Source organism: Nanorana parkeri, unplaced genomic scaffold, assembly GCF_000935625.1.
Source record: "Nanorana parkeri isolate BGI_ZX_2015 unplaced genomic scaffold, ASM93562v1 scaffold179, whole genome shotgun sequence".
Lineage (NCBI taxonomy): Eukaryota > Metazoa > Chordata > Amphibia > Anura > Dicroglossidae > Nanorana > Nanorana parkeri.
In genome coordinates, this window is record NW_017306447.1 from 1385778 (window position 1) to 1401895 (window position 16118).

The following is a 16118-nucleotide window of genomic DNA, read 5'->3' on the forward strand; positions in this document are numbered from 1 at the left end:
GTAAAGTTCACTACAGCTTTTACACATTGAGAGGTTGGGCCCTGTTGGGCAATGGTGGTAGCTCACATTATTGTTTTCTATGAAACGCTATGCAAAGTATGGTCACATTTGCAAATTAGGGTTGGTGTGCTTTATATGATAGGACTGCTTCTTACATCCAGACTTTACATGGTAAATAGAAAGGCAGTCAGACAGTTAGCATGGTACAATGTTTACATTATTGTCTATGATAACAGAAGATACTACAAAAATAGATACTGGAGAATCGCTAAACTCATGGTGGTCCCACTAGTGAAGAACTACCATTACACCAACAACCCAAAGAATGTATTTATAAATTACCACAGGCCCATAAGTCAACAGCCTTTCCATAGGGGTCTTTTCTCAGCACTTCTGGGGAGAGGTAGCCTGGTGTTCCAGCAAATCCTGTAAAAAAAAAAAAAAGTTTTGAAATTTCTAAAGAATAGAAAACTGTGTGACAACAATTGGTAGCCAATCACAGTGAGAAATCTGTTAAAATAAACACTGAGATAAAATAGTTAGATTAAGGCTTGATTTAGGTTAGTGTCAGTGTTAGGGTCAGTAGTAGTGTTAGTGTGAGTGTTTGAGTCAATGAGGGGGATTGATCAAAACTGCAGCAGACAGAATCTGGAGCTGTTATCCATGGCAACCAATCAGCTTTCATCTTTAATTTTCAAAGCTTAACTGCACAAACTAAAGAGAGAAGCTTATTGGTTACTATGGGCAACTGCTCCAGATTCTATCTGCTCCAGTTTGATAAATTCCCCCCAATGTGTTTAAGGGTAGATAAAAAATGGTTTTATATTAAGGATCAATGTTAGTGTCAGCATATTTAGGTAGGATAAAGAAACACAGTATTTGCAAAGATATGTACAGTTTTACAGTTTAACACATGCCGAAGTTGCAAAACTAGGTGTAGTTGCTAAGGTTTTCCTTTTACCTTCATTAAGGGGTTAAGGAAGGCAGGCTGTCAGCATTTATACGTTGAGAATGTACAATATAAGCACATGACGACAATAGAATGTATGTTACTTCTGGCATACTTTGAAAGAACATAAGATTTTTTCAGGGATGTGGATAATAATTAATCATATCAATAATAATACTAATAAAAATAGTTGTTATGCTCACTCCTCCACCAAATCTATGGAGGGAACCCTGGTTGTCACCCAGGCCTAACTACAAATCTATCTGTCTGTCCATCTTCATCACATAAAGGGTGGGGGGGTTTAGCAGTTTACATAAGACAGTAAACTTGTTTTTGTTTTATGTTCCGCTCATAGGAAGTGACAAGGACACAACACTTCTGGCAGGATCACTGGGCACTGTCTGTACTTGCTGAAAATGTTCTTAGCTTAAAAGAAAACTAATGAAGCTATCCACCACATCTAAGGACTGCCAAGCTGTAATATATTACATGTTTGTTCTTGAGTGTAATTATCCTTTCAGTCAAAACGAGAGTCCTGACTGAGAAGCCCCATACAATGTGTGGGGGTGCTGAAGTGGCGGCGGATGGCGCCGCCAAATACTTGCAAAAGAGAAAAAATGGTCACCAGCACCCCAAGTTTTCTTCAAAGCTAAATCCTTTTATTCATTCATGCAGGTCATATCACCATGCGTGGCAACATTTCGGAACCTGTCCGGTCCCTTAATCAGGCATGATCACTTTAATTTGCCAGATGAAGGGACAGGACAGGTTCCGAAATGTTGCCACACATGGTGATATGACCTGCATAAATGAATAAAAGAATTTCGTTTTGAAGAAAATGTGGAGTGCTGGTGACCATTTTTTCTGTTTTGTCATTATCCTTTCAGATACTGCTCCTTGCTTATACTAAAGCTGCAATCATACATAATAACTAATTTTCTACAATAGCTGATGGAATCTGAATTAACAAGGTATGGAATCATGTATATAGGTCCCATACACAGTATAATTTACCTGTATCACTTTAATTTTGCACTTACACAAATAATCTAATCAGAGAGCATTTTCCTTGCCGCTATAGAGAAAATGTATGCTTTAGTTTTAACTAAAATATATCTTGTTGCACTCCACATGTTTTATGTAATAATTCAGTCTAGAGATTTATGTCTGTATTATTTTCATGTCACTTCAATATGCATTACATATTCTGCCATGCAATCCTCTAGGAACCACTTTACATAAATCATGCATGATAAGAGGCAGCCAAGAGCTCCAGCTTGCTCTTTCCAAATTTTGTACATATTAATATAACATATTTTTATTGTAAAAGCTTCTATTATTATTTAATACTGCATTTCCATTGCGTTTGCTCCTATCTGTAAAGCAGAACTGTAGGCAGATATAAACAAGCTTATATTTAGTGAAAAGCCCTTAAAGCATATGTAAACCCAATGGCTAAGATCTCATACGAGGTTTAGTGTGTTAATATAATATTAGCATTAATCTTTAATACTATTAAAAATGCATCTTTCATTAAAACCTGGTGATCCTGCCATGAAGGTCCTTGTTCAGGCATTTCCTTTTATATGGTAATAATACTCTGTTGTTGTGTTGTGACCCTGTGAGCATCTGGTGGAGACAGCAAGTGGGCTTTTCACAAGCATTATGCAGGCAGAATCTGGTTGTCACCATCAGAGAACCTGCCCTGAGAAATGCCAGCACCTGTATGCATGTTTGCAGAGAAGAAGTAGTTGCAAGGAGATTGCGGGTGATTAGTAGCACTGAGATGCAACAAAGACTGAAAAAAAGATCAATACAAGTATTTTATTTAAAATATGGCAATGGTGCTATAGAAAAACTGGGGTCTATTTTAAATGTATTATTATTTTTTATTTTTGTATTTAACAGAAAACACACTGGAGGTACACAGTCAGTATGGTAATGTAACACGTGAACATACAATTGTATGATATTCAAACACGTGTTTTATTTATATTGTATAAAATGCATGTTGTCTTCCTGTGTAACGTTGATCATAAGCCTACTTAAAGTACAGTATAGGATAGACTGAAGGGGTTAATTGAGGATGGTATAAACTTATAGTAACCTTTGGAGGGTGGCTTATTACTCTGTAGCCAATGTGGGTTTAACATTTTAATTATTAATACATTTATTACAAGTAACTCAGTGTATCTTTCAATTTAAAGCTTAACACCAGTAAAAAAAAAATATTTGGGGGCTACAGCACCAGCCACATAAGTTACCGCCAAAGAAGAATCTCCTGTGTCCTGCTGGCTGCTGGTTAATGTAATAAACCTTTCAGTGATGCTGAATATTCCCCACAACAGTGATCTTCCATTGCTGCAGGGATAAAAGATGCAGCTGCGACTGTGAGGGTATCACGCTGTGCACCCTCACCTTTCTGTCCTCTCACCCATTCACAAAACTCATTGAATTTCTTTAGCAGAATGCAAGGTGTTCTGTGAATGGCAGAGGTGATCCTGTCATATATCCACCCCTTGTCCATTCACAGAACACCCTGCATTCTGGGGAAATATAAAGCATTTTGTGAATGAAGTTCAGCTTTAAATTGCCCTGCCATAGTGCCCTACCCGCATTGCACATTGATGTTATTCGCTACTCAGCAGCTACTCGCTGCTGTTCGGGCTATTCTTATAGATGCCGAACAGCAGTGAGTGAATAACCGAATGCCGCTGAGCGGCATTCGGCTCGGCTGTTCTGCTCGGTCCCTCAGAGGGACCGCGCAGAACAGAAAAATAGTTTAAAAAGTACAAAAAAATAAATAGAAAACGATTGTGCGGAGCTAGCAGTGACAGCTAGCTCCACCCAACAGTTTTCTATTGGCCGGCGGTTCTGCTGCCGTCAAAAAAAAAAGAAAGAAAAACTCTTCCGGGCGCTCTGGGAGTCTCCCGCTCCCTGCCATCCAGGAGAGAAACACTGCTTTTTCTTTGTTTTCTTTATTCTGACACGGAGCCATGTCAGAATAGGAAAAAAAAAGCCATATAGTACAAAACTAGACTTCCCTGCAATGGGAAAAAAAACATTAAATTCTGCAGTTTGATTCCCAGTTCTTTCCAAACAGCTTTTGTGGTTCTGAAAATATCCCTGTAAAGGGGTGAGCCTCTCACCAAACCCCCCACATCTCTCCTCCCTGCATGTAGAAGGAAGGAGAGGGACATACCCTCAGCCAGTTGGCTTAGCTTCTTTTAAGTTGCTTAACTAATTGAACTAGCTTCTTTTTTCTTTGACACTTTGTTCTTTCTTTTTCCTTAACTGTCATTTTTAGAGTGTGGCAGATAAACACAAAACATACTTGGAAGACTTTAACTGAAGAGACTCACCAAACCATGCCTGTTGCTCGCCTTCCACTTCGATAGCCAAGCCAAAATCTGCCAGTTTAACAGCTGCACCTTTTAGCTTTGAGGCCAACAACAGGTTTTCTGGCTGCAGAGAACAATAACGGAGAGGCTTCATCAGTATTACCATCCATTATCAGCAGCACCCTTTAACTGCCCTGAGTGGGGACAGAGGCAACTGACTGACCAAGCACACCTGTACTTTTAATTTCCCCTATAAGTTAGCAGATTCTTTGTCCAACTATATGCTATGCTGTGTTTAAAGTAAATCAAGATAAATACAGAAGCTACTCTTATTTAGCTTCTTCTAAAAGTGCAAGTTAACTAGCTATGGCACTGGCCCACTGGTTTCAATATTTTTTGAGCCAAAAGATGATTAACAAAGTAAGTGAAGAGCACTTATTTGCATGATTACTCTGGTTAGTGACTCAACATGCCAGCCAGCTTGCATCCTACGAAGGAGACATCCGCAATGGCGACCATAATGTTTACTTTAAATCTTAATGCTGAAAGGGTGTTCAGTGTCAGCTCAGTGTTGAATAATACAAATATTGTTGGAGTCTACATACATATATATATATATATATATAACCATATATGCCCCAAACACACAAGGATACCCGGGCCTTGCAGCCACAGAGCAGGCAGGGAAAGTGCAAACACTAGAGAACACAGGCGCACCAGAATATGCATACAAAATTGTTAATACACTAAAATAATGCATGAAGAAGCAAAAAGATCACTTGTCTACAATTTCTTTCCAGAAATCTATTTTTGTAGGTGCCCCATGCACGTGGCCTGCACTGGTACCTCCTGAAGTTCTCTGGCCCTTCTTGGGAGTGCTCTCCAAGGATAGGGTGAAACCATGGTAACATACTGTATAAGTAGAGAAGAATTAACTTCTGAAAAGATAGATTAATTGTGACTCGGCAAAAAGTTGTGATTTCCAAACTGAAAGTCCATTGAAGTCAATGGAAATCCAGACCAAGTTTCCAGCAGTGTGTATTACAAAGTGGCAAATAATGCAAAATTGTGCAGATTGGTTTGGGAAGCTCCTGACAGCCCTAAATGGTGGGATGATGGGGCTTGAAAAACCAAACTGGAAAAATCAGCAGAATGCCATGGATACTAAGATAGAAGGGTGGGACCTTGTGGCACTGGTAGTTAAGGTTAAGGGTGCTCCAGCAACAGCAGAAGCAGATATAAGACAGAAGCCATTGCCATTTGGGAAACTGATCCACCAAAAAAATACTGAAGTTCGGATTCAGCTTAGGAAATTCATATTAATTAAATTAAGTCCAAACCGTACAACATTCAAATTATGGTATGAGCTCTACAGATTAGTGCCAATTACTTCTTGAGGTTTTTACTAATTTGGCATCTTACACTCTCCCAGCTTACTGATCTGCAGTACATCAATATGTCCCGATACTGGCTACGAGCAGGACTGTATATTGCAGGGCTGGCACAATGAGGGCATATAATTCCACCAGGAAATGTGAGTGTTCATAAAATTCTTAGATGATTGAAAGGCAAAGCTCACTTGGAAATCACACACAAGAAAAATGAGCAAAGGAGATTGTTATCCCATAGGCAAGAGAACACAGATGCTGGCTATATGATGCAAGATACCACTGGGTGTACATTGGTAATGGGCAATTATCAGGACCTGTGAGATCTCTGACTTTTACTGCTTACAGGAAAGTCACCTAGATAATGGAGAAAAGCACTGGGTTATGTAAAATAAGAAATCATATGCTGGATTATGTTTCAGTGTTAGGTTACATGAATTAATGCTTCTCATGTACTTTAAGGAAAATCTGGTGCATTTTGTATACATTCTTCATTTCTCATTTTCAGTTTTTGAGGACATACTTTATTTGAATGTTGCTACCTTCAATGTTGTTGAAGAGCTCGGTTGAAAGAATATGATGCGATTTAAATGGAAATGGTGATTCTGCCATTAACACATTGCCTGTCCCAAGGTAACAACACTCACTCACTGTACTGTGTCTACGAAGAAGCAGTGTTGTCACCCTAGGACAAGACAACAGAACACACCCCCTCTTCTCTTTATAGTTCACAGAGGTGGACTGGGAAGGCCTAATAACAGTGCAGCTGAAGTGAGCGTGCAAAACAATTTCAATGTATATTTAACAGACAAGAAGAAAAATAAAATAAAAAAAAAAGTTAATTGTTAGGTTTTACACCTTAAAGATAATAGACAATATAAGGTTATAATGTAAACAAAAATAAAGTGAACAATGAAAAGTATTCATCCTTTACTCAAAAATGTGGGGTTAACGTTTAGTTAACAGTTCGTTTTTCACAGACAGCGTCCGTGACACCATATTCTGACATCACATTGTTGTATGTGAAATAGTTTTTTGTTGTTTTACTTTTATTTATTTATTTATTTATTACATTTATTTATTAAAATAAAATTGACCAGCATCAGGACAGAGCCAAGTACTTAAATAAGCAGTGAATAGAAAGAGACAAAGCAGTTTTTATAATGTAAAACAATTAGAGTGTATTATCTAAAAGACAGTTGCCACAAATATTGTTCAGTGGCTTGACAGTATGTAAGGAGCTTGGTTAGGTAGCAAAATAACAGGGATAGGTGAGGCGGGTTTAATTTTGAAATAAAAATTAGGGAAGAGCTTTGGGTTTGGGTAGAACATGAGCTTGACCTGAACCCAGCCTGTTTACAATTCGGCGATTGGGTGAACAAACTACTAACGGGTCCTGACCCCTTTAAAAAAAAGTAGGTTCCCCTTTAATACTGATAAAAGACTCTTATCCTGGCATGCAGCCTGGGTGGCCAAGAAAGGGGAGCAGTGAACGTTTGCCTACCTCCCTCCTAAATCATCCAAGGCCACATGCCTTCAGCATTGGGAGGGTACCTTGCAAGGGGGAAGGCAGCAAAGCCATCCCCTCAAAATTAGAGACAAGGGAGTTGATTTAGTAAAAGCAACTAAGCTGTTCACTTTGCAAGGGAATTTGCACTATGCAGGGGACGTTTAGTGAATAAGGTGAAGTTCTGCTGACTTCCAACACCCAATCATGTGCAAGCAAAAATACAGTTTTTTCTATTTCCCTTCCACATGATTAGGTATTCTTGGCAAAATGAACTTTTACCAAACCTTGCCACCTAGGGGCTTGGTGCTGGCCAACTTTTATCAAACCTTCCCACCTAGGTGATATTGCTTTTGAATTAATTTTGTCTGGTGAATTTCCACATTTATTTGCTGGGACTGTGTGTAACACACTGGATCTGCCATGAATCCATGGTATCAGTGAACCTGAACCTTATCCCTACTGACTATCTGCTCTGGTGACAACTGTAAAATTTTGGATGTACCAGAGATAATGTACCATAGATAATGGTCACCAGGACAAATAGAGAGGGTGAATCTCTCCAGTAGAGGCACAGATACAATAAACTCCTGACAGAAGTTGTAACACTTGCCAGCTGTAACCCATCTTGGAAAAAAACGAAATCTCTAATGAGGACTGACAGAGAGCTAGTCATTGCATCACTACAATGGGTGATCCAGCCCATTACACTCTACTTTTAATTGAAATCTGCTTGGATGGACTGACAAGTTCTCTGTATTGAACCATTCACATCAGTCCCTATTCCTGAAGGGGTTTTTTTCACAGTCATACAAACATTAGAGCCAGTTTTGTGTGAAAGCAAATTAAACTACCAATATGTTCATATTATTTGCAGAAGTATTAGAGAATATGTTCAAAATAATTGGAGAAAACATGCACAATCACAGGGCGGCATAAAAACTCCATTCAGATAGTGTTGCTGGAAGAAACCCAAGAAGCCCAGGGCTACAAGGTTCCAATGCTAAAGACAAAGCCAGTATGTACAATACCAATCTGGCTCTGCTAATTTCTTACACACAGAGGAACATCCCAAAGGCAGTAAATAACAAGATTTGGCTACCTTTAAATAGACTGAATATAATGCAAGATATTTTTAAGAGTTGATAGGGAAACGGTGCTCTAACCATAGCCAGTGTTTATTGCTCTATAAATGTTCAATAAAACATATGGTGATAAATTATTATGCACTGAGTCCATATTTCTTTGCATATTTGCTTTTATGAATATCAATGAGAGCTTGTGAGGTAACATAAAATGTCATCTAAAAACAGCAACAAAACAGTACCATCTAGCGGTAATTTATTCTACAAAAGTGTCTGAATTTTCGGATTACATGACTCAGAAGAAACTTTAAAGCTAAACTACAGGAAAACAGCTAAATAAATATTTTAAATTTAAATCTGTTAACCCTGTCAACTGGTTTTTTAGTTTTAAGTTTGGTGATCCAGACACGGCTGCTAGTCAGCACTACCAGTTCTGAGACCTTCCTTTGGACTACACTTAGCTAAGCAATACAATGTTATTGACCCGACCCAGCCTGTGGTTGGAAAAAGAAGGAGCAGCAGCATTGAGCCCATTAGGGCTTGTTCACACCAAGCGTGTTCCAGGAGCAGAGCAGTTACAGACCGGATCAAAACTGCGTCCAATGTATTCCAATGGTATTTTGGGCTCTAGTTCACAGCGCAGTGTTCAGTTCCAGAGCTTGGGAAAAAGCTGCAGCAAGCCCTATGCTCTGCAACGCATGCAAACGCATCAAAAATGCATGCAAATGCCCTGGAACGCACTGAAAGCTCATTTTAGGCTACACAAAAAAAATATTTTTTTTTCTTTTACAAAAATGCATCAAAAACGCGGCAAAACGCACTGCACTGCGTGTGCAGAAACTCATGCAGATCTGATCCGCATTTGGTGTGAACAAGGCCTTACTGTTATCTACTCTCCTGCAAGAATCTTTGACCACATTGTGCAAAACAACACTGTATAGCAGAGATAGGCAAACTGGCCCTCCGGCTGTGGTGAAACTACAAATCCTATAATGCATCTGCCTCTGGAAGTCATGACTGTGGCTGTCAGAATCTTGCAATGGCTGTTGATGCACCACGGATAGAGGGACAAAGTTAGCCTACCCCTGCTCTATAATATTCTCCCTCACTCCTTCTGCAGCTGCCACATAAACGTTTATGTAGGAAGGTGAGGCGAGGGGTGGAAGAGCTGGGCCAGCAAAAAGAATAATTTAACATCCCAAAAGAGGAGAGGGCTATGACATGCAAGCAGGGAGGGGCTATGCCAGGTAATTGACACTTTCTGGAGAGGGATATTGCAAAAAAACTAAATGGACTCTAACTGCTTTAATTTCAATAAAAAACTGAAAAATGTTGGTGTTAGCATATATAATTGTCTAAATAACGGTTATCAGCATTTGATTCGACATCCCTTGAGCTGTGACGGACAAATTAATATGTATATTTATGACTCTGCTACTGTATATCTCACACCTTATGGTGGGTTTATGTAAGAATCTAAAAATTCACCCTTAAAGCCAAACTCCAGACTTTTTTTAATAGAGTGGAGAAGAGTAAGAATTTATGTTGGATTGTTATTTCTGTCTGTGACCCCCATTGGGGAGAATTTTCCCAACCTCCTGTCCCTGTGACACAACTACGATTGGTAGTCGTAGTTGTCACTGGAACAGGAAGCCAAAGGCAGTAATACATTTCATTTTGGACAGATTGAAGTAGGGTTAGAGCCCATTTCAGGTTTGTTATTGTCCTCTGTGTCCCTATTGGGGAAATATGTTTCTCACATCAGGACAGGAAAGGATGGAAAATCTCTCCAAAAAGGACAAAGACAAGAACACAATTTTAGTAGAGTGAGGAAGAGTTAGAACTCCTGACATTGTATTTATTGTCTGGTCCTGGTGACGACCGCACCTCCCTTTTTTTCTAGGGGCCTTTTAGGAACAGGAATTGAGACAAAGGGGTCTATTCACGAAGCTGCCGAAGGATCTGGCCGTAGCTTCGGCCAATCCTTCGGCACCCGTGGGGTCAAAAGTTTACATTCCCCCACTATCCAAAAAAGTAGGCTTTAAGAAACAAGTCAGCAGTTGCAGATCCCATATTTTTATCCTGATTACCTTTAATTTCTTGCATCACAAGAGACTCTGAGTGATCCTGTGTTTTTACTTAACCCAGCAACTGTGCCTATCAAGTGATTCGTGATAATCCTATATAGGGGAGCTCTGAGAATGATATAAAAACCAAGCCCACTTCCAGTCTGTGGCTGCCCAGACTTGTTCAAGACTGGCAGCAGAACTCTAAATATAACCCATGCCCTTGGCCCTGTCAGTCCAAAGCGTGAATGCCACACTATGTTCTTGGACAAGTGGCCACACAAAGGCCCCAATTCTTTTCAAAGTCTCAATACAACCTCCCAATGCTCGACAATGGTAGATGACCACAATGGAATGTGTTTCATTTAGTGAAACATGCCAAAAACAGCTAGTAGTCAGCAAATATCTTTAAAACTGCCGTTTAGAAACCTTTTTTGTGTGTGTCAGGCCGCTGTGTCATTGGTACGGATTGTGCCGCTAATGCCAGCGTCATACAACAATACACTGAAAAGCTTGGCAGGAGCCAAGCTATTAATACAGAGTTCTTTCACTTCCTTTACAATGGAGGAGTGTGAAAGCAGTTTCTTGTGTAACTGGATATAATCTTTCTGATTGAAGAAAATGTGTTACTTTATTGTTCTGCAGGAACACATTGCCTCTGCGCATTAATTATTCTTACATTGTATCTCTGGTGCCTTTTGTGTTCCATTTGCAGGAAAAATTGAACTGAAAAATGGCCCTTTGTAACTAGGTGCACTACCACATAATTTAACATAACAGAGCTGTGCTCAGTACAAGAAGCAGATCCTGATAAATTCTTAAAATGTATGTAAACCTTAACAATATACTTCTCTTATTTGCTACTTTTTGGTCTGATAAATATACAAAGTGTATTGAAAGTGTTTTGTTATATCTGTTCAATAAGTGCAAAAAATACCAATTAATGTGGCCAGAAATCTTGTGGCAGATAACTTCCTGTGCTCATTGTCTATGCAGAAGGAGGGGTTATGGAGATGTGGAGGGGGAAGAAATGAGGAGAGGGTTGTGTTCTTTGTAGTGCATCGGAAAATGGTTAGGCAGGGTTGACACCATGTGCTTAGGAATTCATGGTTGTGTTATCATGTCGAAAAGGAAGTTAGGAGCACACTATTTCCTAACACATCCACAGTTATTTTTCTCTACTTTTAGCATGTTTCAAGGGATAAAACACAATAAATGTGCATGTATTTCGCAAATGTACAAATATTTTTTTTTGCCTTGACAATGCTTTAAATAAGTTACCTCCTGTTGAAAGTAAACCAGCACTCTATTGCTTGAATCATTGCTCTAGTGTAGGGGTGCCCATTAGGTAGATCGTGATCTAACAGTAGCTCTCAAAGCTGATGCTGGTAGATCACGAAGGATTTTCCTGTCTGTGTCCTCAGGCAACCTCAGGCAAACTGAGTTCCCACCAAGCCCAGGTTTATCACTACCCCACAACAAAGCAGCCCTTTAAAAACTCTAGTTCAGCAAAGTATATATTCACTCTAAGGCTAGAGCTATGTGATGGTGATTTCTAGCAGCCCATTTTTGCTACTAAAGTCACTAGTGAGTAGCGCCTTTTCACTATACAGTTGAATTAAATAGCTTCCTATGGGGTCAGCTGCACATGTATGTAGTAGCATGTGGTAAGGAGGTTATTCACTACTACATGCTACTTGTGTAGATTACACCATAGGGAGCCATACATTTAATCTGTTAAGTGATCAGTCAATTCGCCTAGTGATTAATCACTAATGAGTTGAGTAGCATGATTGAGCTATTACAATTCGCACATCTTGTTCTAGCTCTAGACGTGGTAGTTGTTTTCTCACCTTCAGGTCCCTGTGTACTACTCCCATCTGGTGACAATGGAGTACTGCCTCTAGGATTTGTTGAATACAGTGACTGAAGAGAAAAAAACACAGAAATGCTTGAGAACACAACAGTAAAAAAATGAACAGCTATAAACAAGGAACTTGTATCTTTGTAAAATGATAAACTGCACACAGCAAGCTTTTTGGAAATATCCCCATTACACTTCATTGCACCTGTCCTAAATGAAACCTCCTACCATGATGAGGCCTGGTTTTGCAGAAGTGAGATTGGGTCCTCCACATTATAGTAGTACCCCTGTCATTAGAGAAAGGTGAAGACTGGCACTGCTGAGCTCTCCCAAAAATGCTAGTTGCTCAGCTGTCATGTTGACTTTTTTGATTCAATACCTTGAGTCAACTCTCCCGGATGTTCTGGGAGTCTCCCGCTGTAAGATAGCGACTCTCGAAAAGGTTTACTCTGCTCTATCTAGGAATTTTTAATTTCTTTGTTTCACTTTAAGCAATGTTAAAATCACTGCTCCTTTAAAAACTATCAGGGTTATTCACAAAAGGGTGAAGAGTTTGGAGAAGGCAGGAGAAGTGAACAATATAGGACAACATAGCTGATTTGGAAAGTGAGCTGAATTGGAGAATTTTTCCAAATCAGCTATGTTGTCCTAGATTGTTCACTTCGCGTGCCTTCTCCAAACTCTTCACCCTTTTGTGAATAACCCTGTTAATTTTTTTAAGTGTTTTTTTTTATTGATTCCTGTCTCCCAGGGCAGTACCTGGATCCCCATCCACTTTTTATGGCTAATAACTTGCATATAAGGCTTCAAAATGGGGACATATGATTTTCAATGTTCTACCCCCATAGACTTTCATTGAGTTCGAAGTTCGAGTTCGAACTTTTTCCATGTTCGAAAGTTCGAACTCGAACTGAACTCGGGTTTGCTTGGCCCATCACTACTAGTAATCTGCCCTTAATAAACATGGCTATTGTCAAGAGACTGGGGAAGAAAAGAGAAATAAGGTATGCAAAGTGATTGTAGATTGTCATTACTAAACATTTCTAAAGTATAATCTGTTGTTATTTTAAAGATATTGGTAAAGTTCCTCTTTAACAATGATTCTTATTCATAGAATTTGCTGCAATGATGCAGCTCAGATGGGTGGCCTCTTTTACCCTTGGTTGCTGAGGTTTCTGTATTATCCTCATAATTGTTGCAATAACCTGATAACGGGGACCCTGTGTCAACCTATAAGTCACAAATTAAGGTCACATGAAGAGCCAGTGGAGGAAGAGACACACATGACAGCCATGGGTCACATGACGTTTGCTCTCCGATCTGCATAACATTCATCAGGGGAAAACATGAAAGTACAAAAAGTAAAACAATGGATGGACTTTAATAAAACTGGACAGAAGCTGGTGCATTTGTGCATAATAACTAATCAACTTCTAGCTTCAGTTTGTTCAGTTAAGCTTTAAGGCCTGGTTCACACCTGAACGTTTTGTAGCGCGTTCAACGCTCGACGAACGCTCTACAAAACGCTCAAACATCTAAATCCCATTGTATTCAATGGGTCTGGTTCACACCTTGCCGTATTTCCGCTCGTCCGAACGCGATACAAAACGGCCTACGCCCAAAGAAGTACATGTACTTCTTTGGGGCGTTTTGGTCTTGCGTTTCCATTGGGATACAGCCAATTAGCCCACGGAAACACGCGTTTGTCGCGCGGATTTTTTACCGCGAATCGCTGTAAAAACGCGCAACGCGAACTGCGCGACAGACGCGCATATTCAATACGCCTAGGTGTGAACCCAGTGTTAAAATGAAAGCTAGAAGCTGATTGGTTAGCATGCCCAGCTGCTCCAGATTCTGTTTAGTTATCAAGCCTGGAGATCTCCTTAAAAGAATGGCAATACGTCATGAAGGGCAGAACTGCAAGTCAGTTTTCTCATTGATGATATACAGTATATAAATAAATGTATCTGCCAATTAGGTTTTGACTCTGGGAGCACAATTCAGTTTAGGCTTTGTTTCAAAGATGAATGACAAGTTCACTTACTCTGCTGAGTCAGACTGCTGCTTCGAAGAGAGAAAAAATAAAAATACAAACTCTGCAATGACCTTTGTTATTTGCCGAGCGCACTGACCTGGCATCTGCTTCACTGTAATATTCCCTGGCAACGATATCCTCGAACAGCTCTCCTCCAGTGACCCTGCAGACAAAGACAACGCATGTGAGGTCAGCCATGATAACAGATTGTGATGGGTAGACAGTAGACACACTAGACCCCATATATACAAACACCTGAAAGAAGAAACTTCTCTGTTTCCTGTAAGAATCAATCAGTTTCCAACGTGTTTTCATTCAAATATCCTTTTGTCCGTTCATAAAAAAGAGAAGTCAAGACTCTTTGTTGGGTTTTTATTGTTAGCTGTGTGCCCATTGGGGAGATTTCCTCTCACTTCCTGTCCAAGTGTCACCCAAAGCAATAATGTGAGATGTATTATTTATTTCCCCACTCTTAAAGCCCGACTGCGCCTTCTTCAACTTTTACTAAAATGCAGATAGGCTTTATAAATATGCTTGTCATTGTCAAAATGCTGTAGCAAGGATTAAAACACCCCAGAATGCTAGAGAGTCGAATTGCTGCTCTCACCTACAACCCAGCAGTCATTGTATAAATGTGTCCAATGTGCCTCATTGCACAATGCTCCAATTAAGGGTGCAGCCTGTCTGCAGATACAATAATAAATATGATTGCATTTTCATAATAAATGAAGACGGTTCAATTGGCCTTTGAGTGTTTCCCAATCATTTTTATGGAGAATCGACTAAAGGCTGTCATCCACTATGCATCTGTCATACATAGGCTCATTCATGCCTATGAACAATCTACTACTGGTTCCCTGGTAGAGATTGTTTATAGACATACATAAAGGATAAACCCCAGTGAAAGCAAAGAGGTAATTGAACTAATTATGCTTAGGGTGTCACAGACATAGGAAGAGAGGAAAAAGAGCCCCAGGGGTTCCTAACCCCTTTTGGGTTATTACTGTTATCTGGGTCTCCACTTGACAAAAAAAGTGCGTTCCAGGGTGTTTGCATGTGTTTTTTAGGCATTTGCATGCGTTTCATAGCATTCCAGAGCAGGAAAAATAGGGCTTTCTGCAGTTTTTTGTACATGCTCTGGAACTGAACGCTGCGGTGTGAACTAGAGCCCAAAATACCATTGAAATACATTGGACACAGTTTTGATCCGTTTTGTAACTGCTCTGCTCTGCATCTGGAACGCACTTGGTGTGAACTAGCCCTTAGGAGAGGAGATCCTATGGTATCAGAAGGAAAGCTAGCACGTTGTCTTCTAGAACCATGTATCCTAAGAAAAAAAACAACAGATCCTGAGTCCAAAAATCATCTGAGTAACATGAGTGATGTTTGTTTTTTTATCATTAACCAAACTAGTATACGCTTATAGACAAATATCGATAATAAAGTACATAATTCTTGCCTCGTCCAATTGTAGTGTTAAAGTGTACAAATGTGGGTTTTTTTCGTTTCAGATAGAGTGGGGAAGATTGAGAGCCCCTACCAGGTATTATTGTTATTCGTGTTTAAATAAAGTTTATACAAAAAAGATTACATACTTACAATGGGTCGGTTTCTGACCCATTTACGAGGCACTCATGACATCACTGTGCCTCTCAGAAGAACTGGGTAGTGATGATCCCCCGAAAATGCTCTCCAATCCTTTGCATTCTTGTGTATTTCACTTGTCAAGCTCATAGAGGAGGCACATTAATATCACCCACATTTCCCAGAAGCCAGGTTGAGGAAAGATTTTTTTTTAAATTTTGTATAAACTTTTTAAAGTGCTTTTTGAAGCCATTTGTGTTTGGGGGATGGGGGGGGGGGGGGGGTGTTTAATGGGTTTT

At 39.7% G+C, this 16118-nt stretch overlaps 1 protein-coding gene across 2 annotated transcripts in view; it reads right to left on the reverse strand.

Moving 5' to 3' along the window:
• The window catches only part of CAMK2A (calcium/calmodulin dependent protein kinase II alpha), a 136503-nt gene that overhangs the window by 30714 nt on the left and 89671 nt on the right, over nt 1-16118 (reverse strand). For both annotated transcript variants that reach the window (XM_018554955.1, XM_018554954.1), the window contains exons 5-8: nt 14333-14398; nt 12190-12262; nt 4312-4414; nt 343-426 (exon numbers count right to left, since the gene is read on the reverse strand). In XM_018554955.1, coding sequence (XP_018410457.1) covers nt 343-426; nt 4312-4414; nt 12190-12262; nt 14333-14398 — 326 coding nt within the window. The remainder of the gene's footprint in view (nt 1-342; nt 427-4311; nt 4415-12189; nt 12263-14332; nt 14399-16118) is intronic.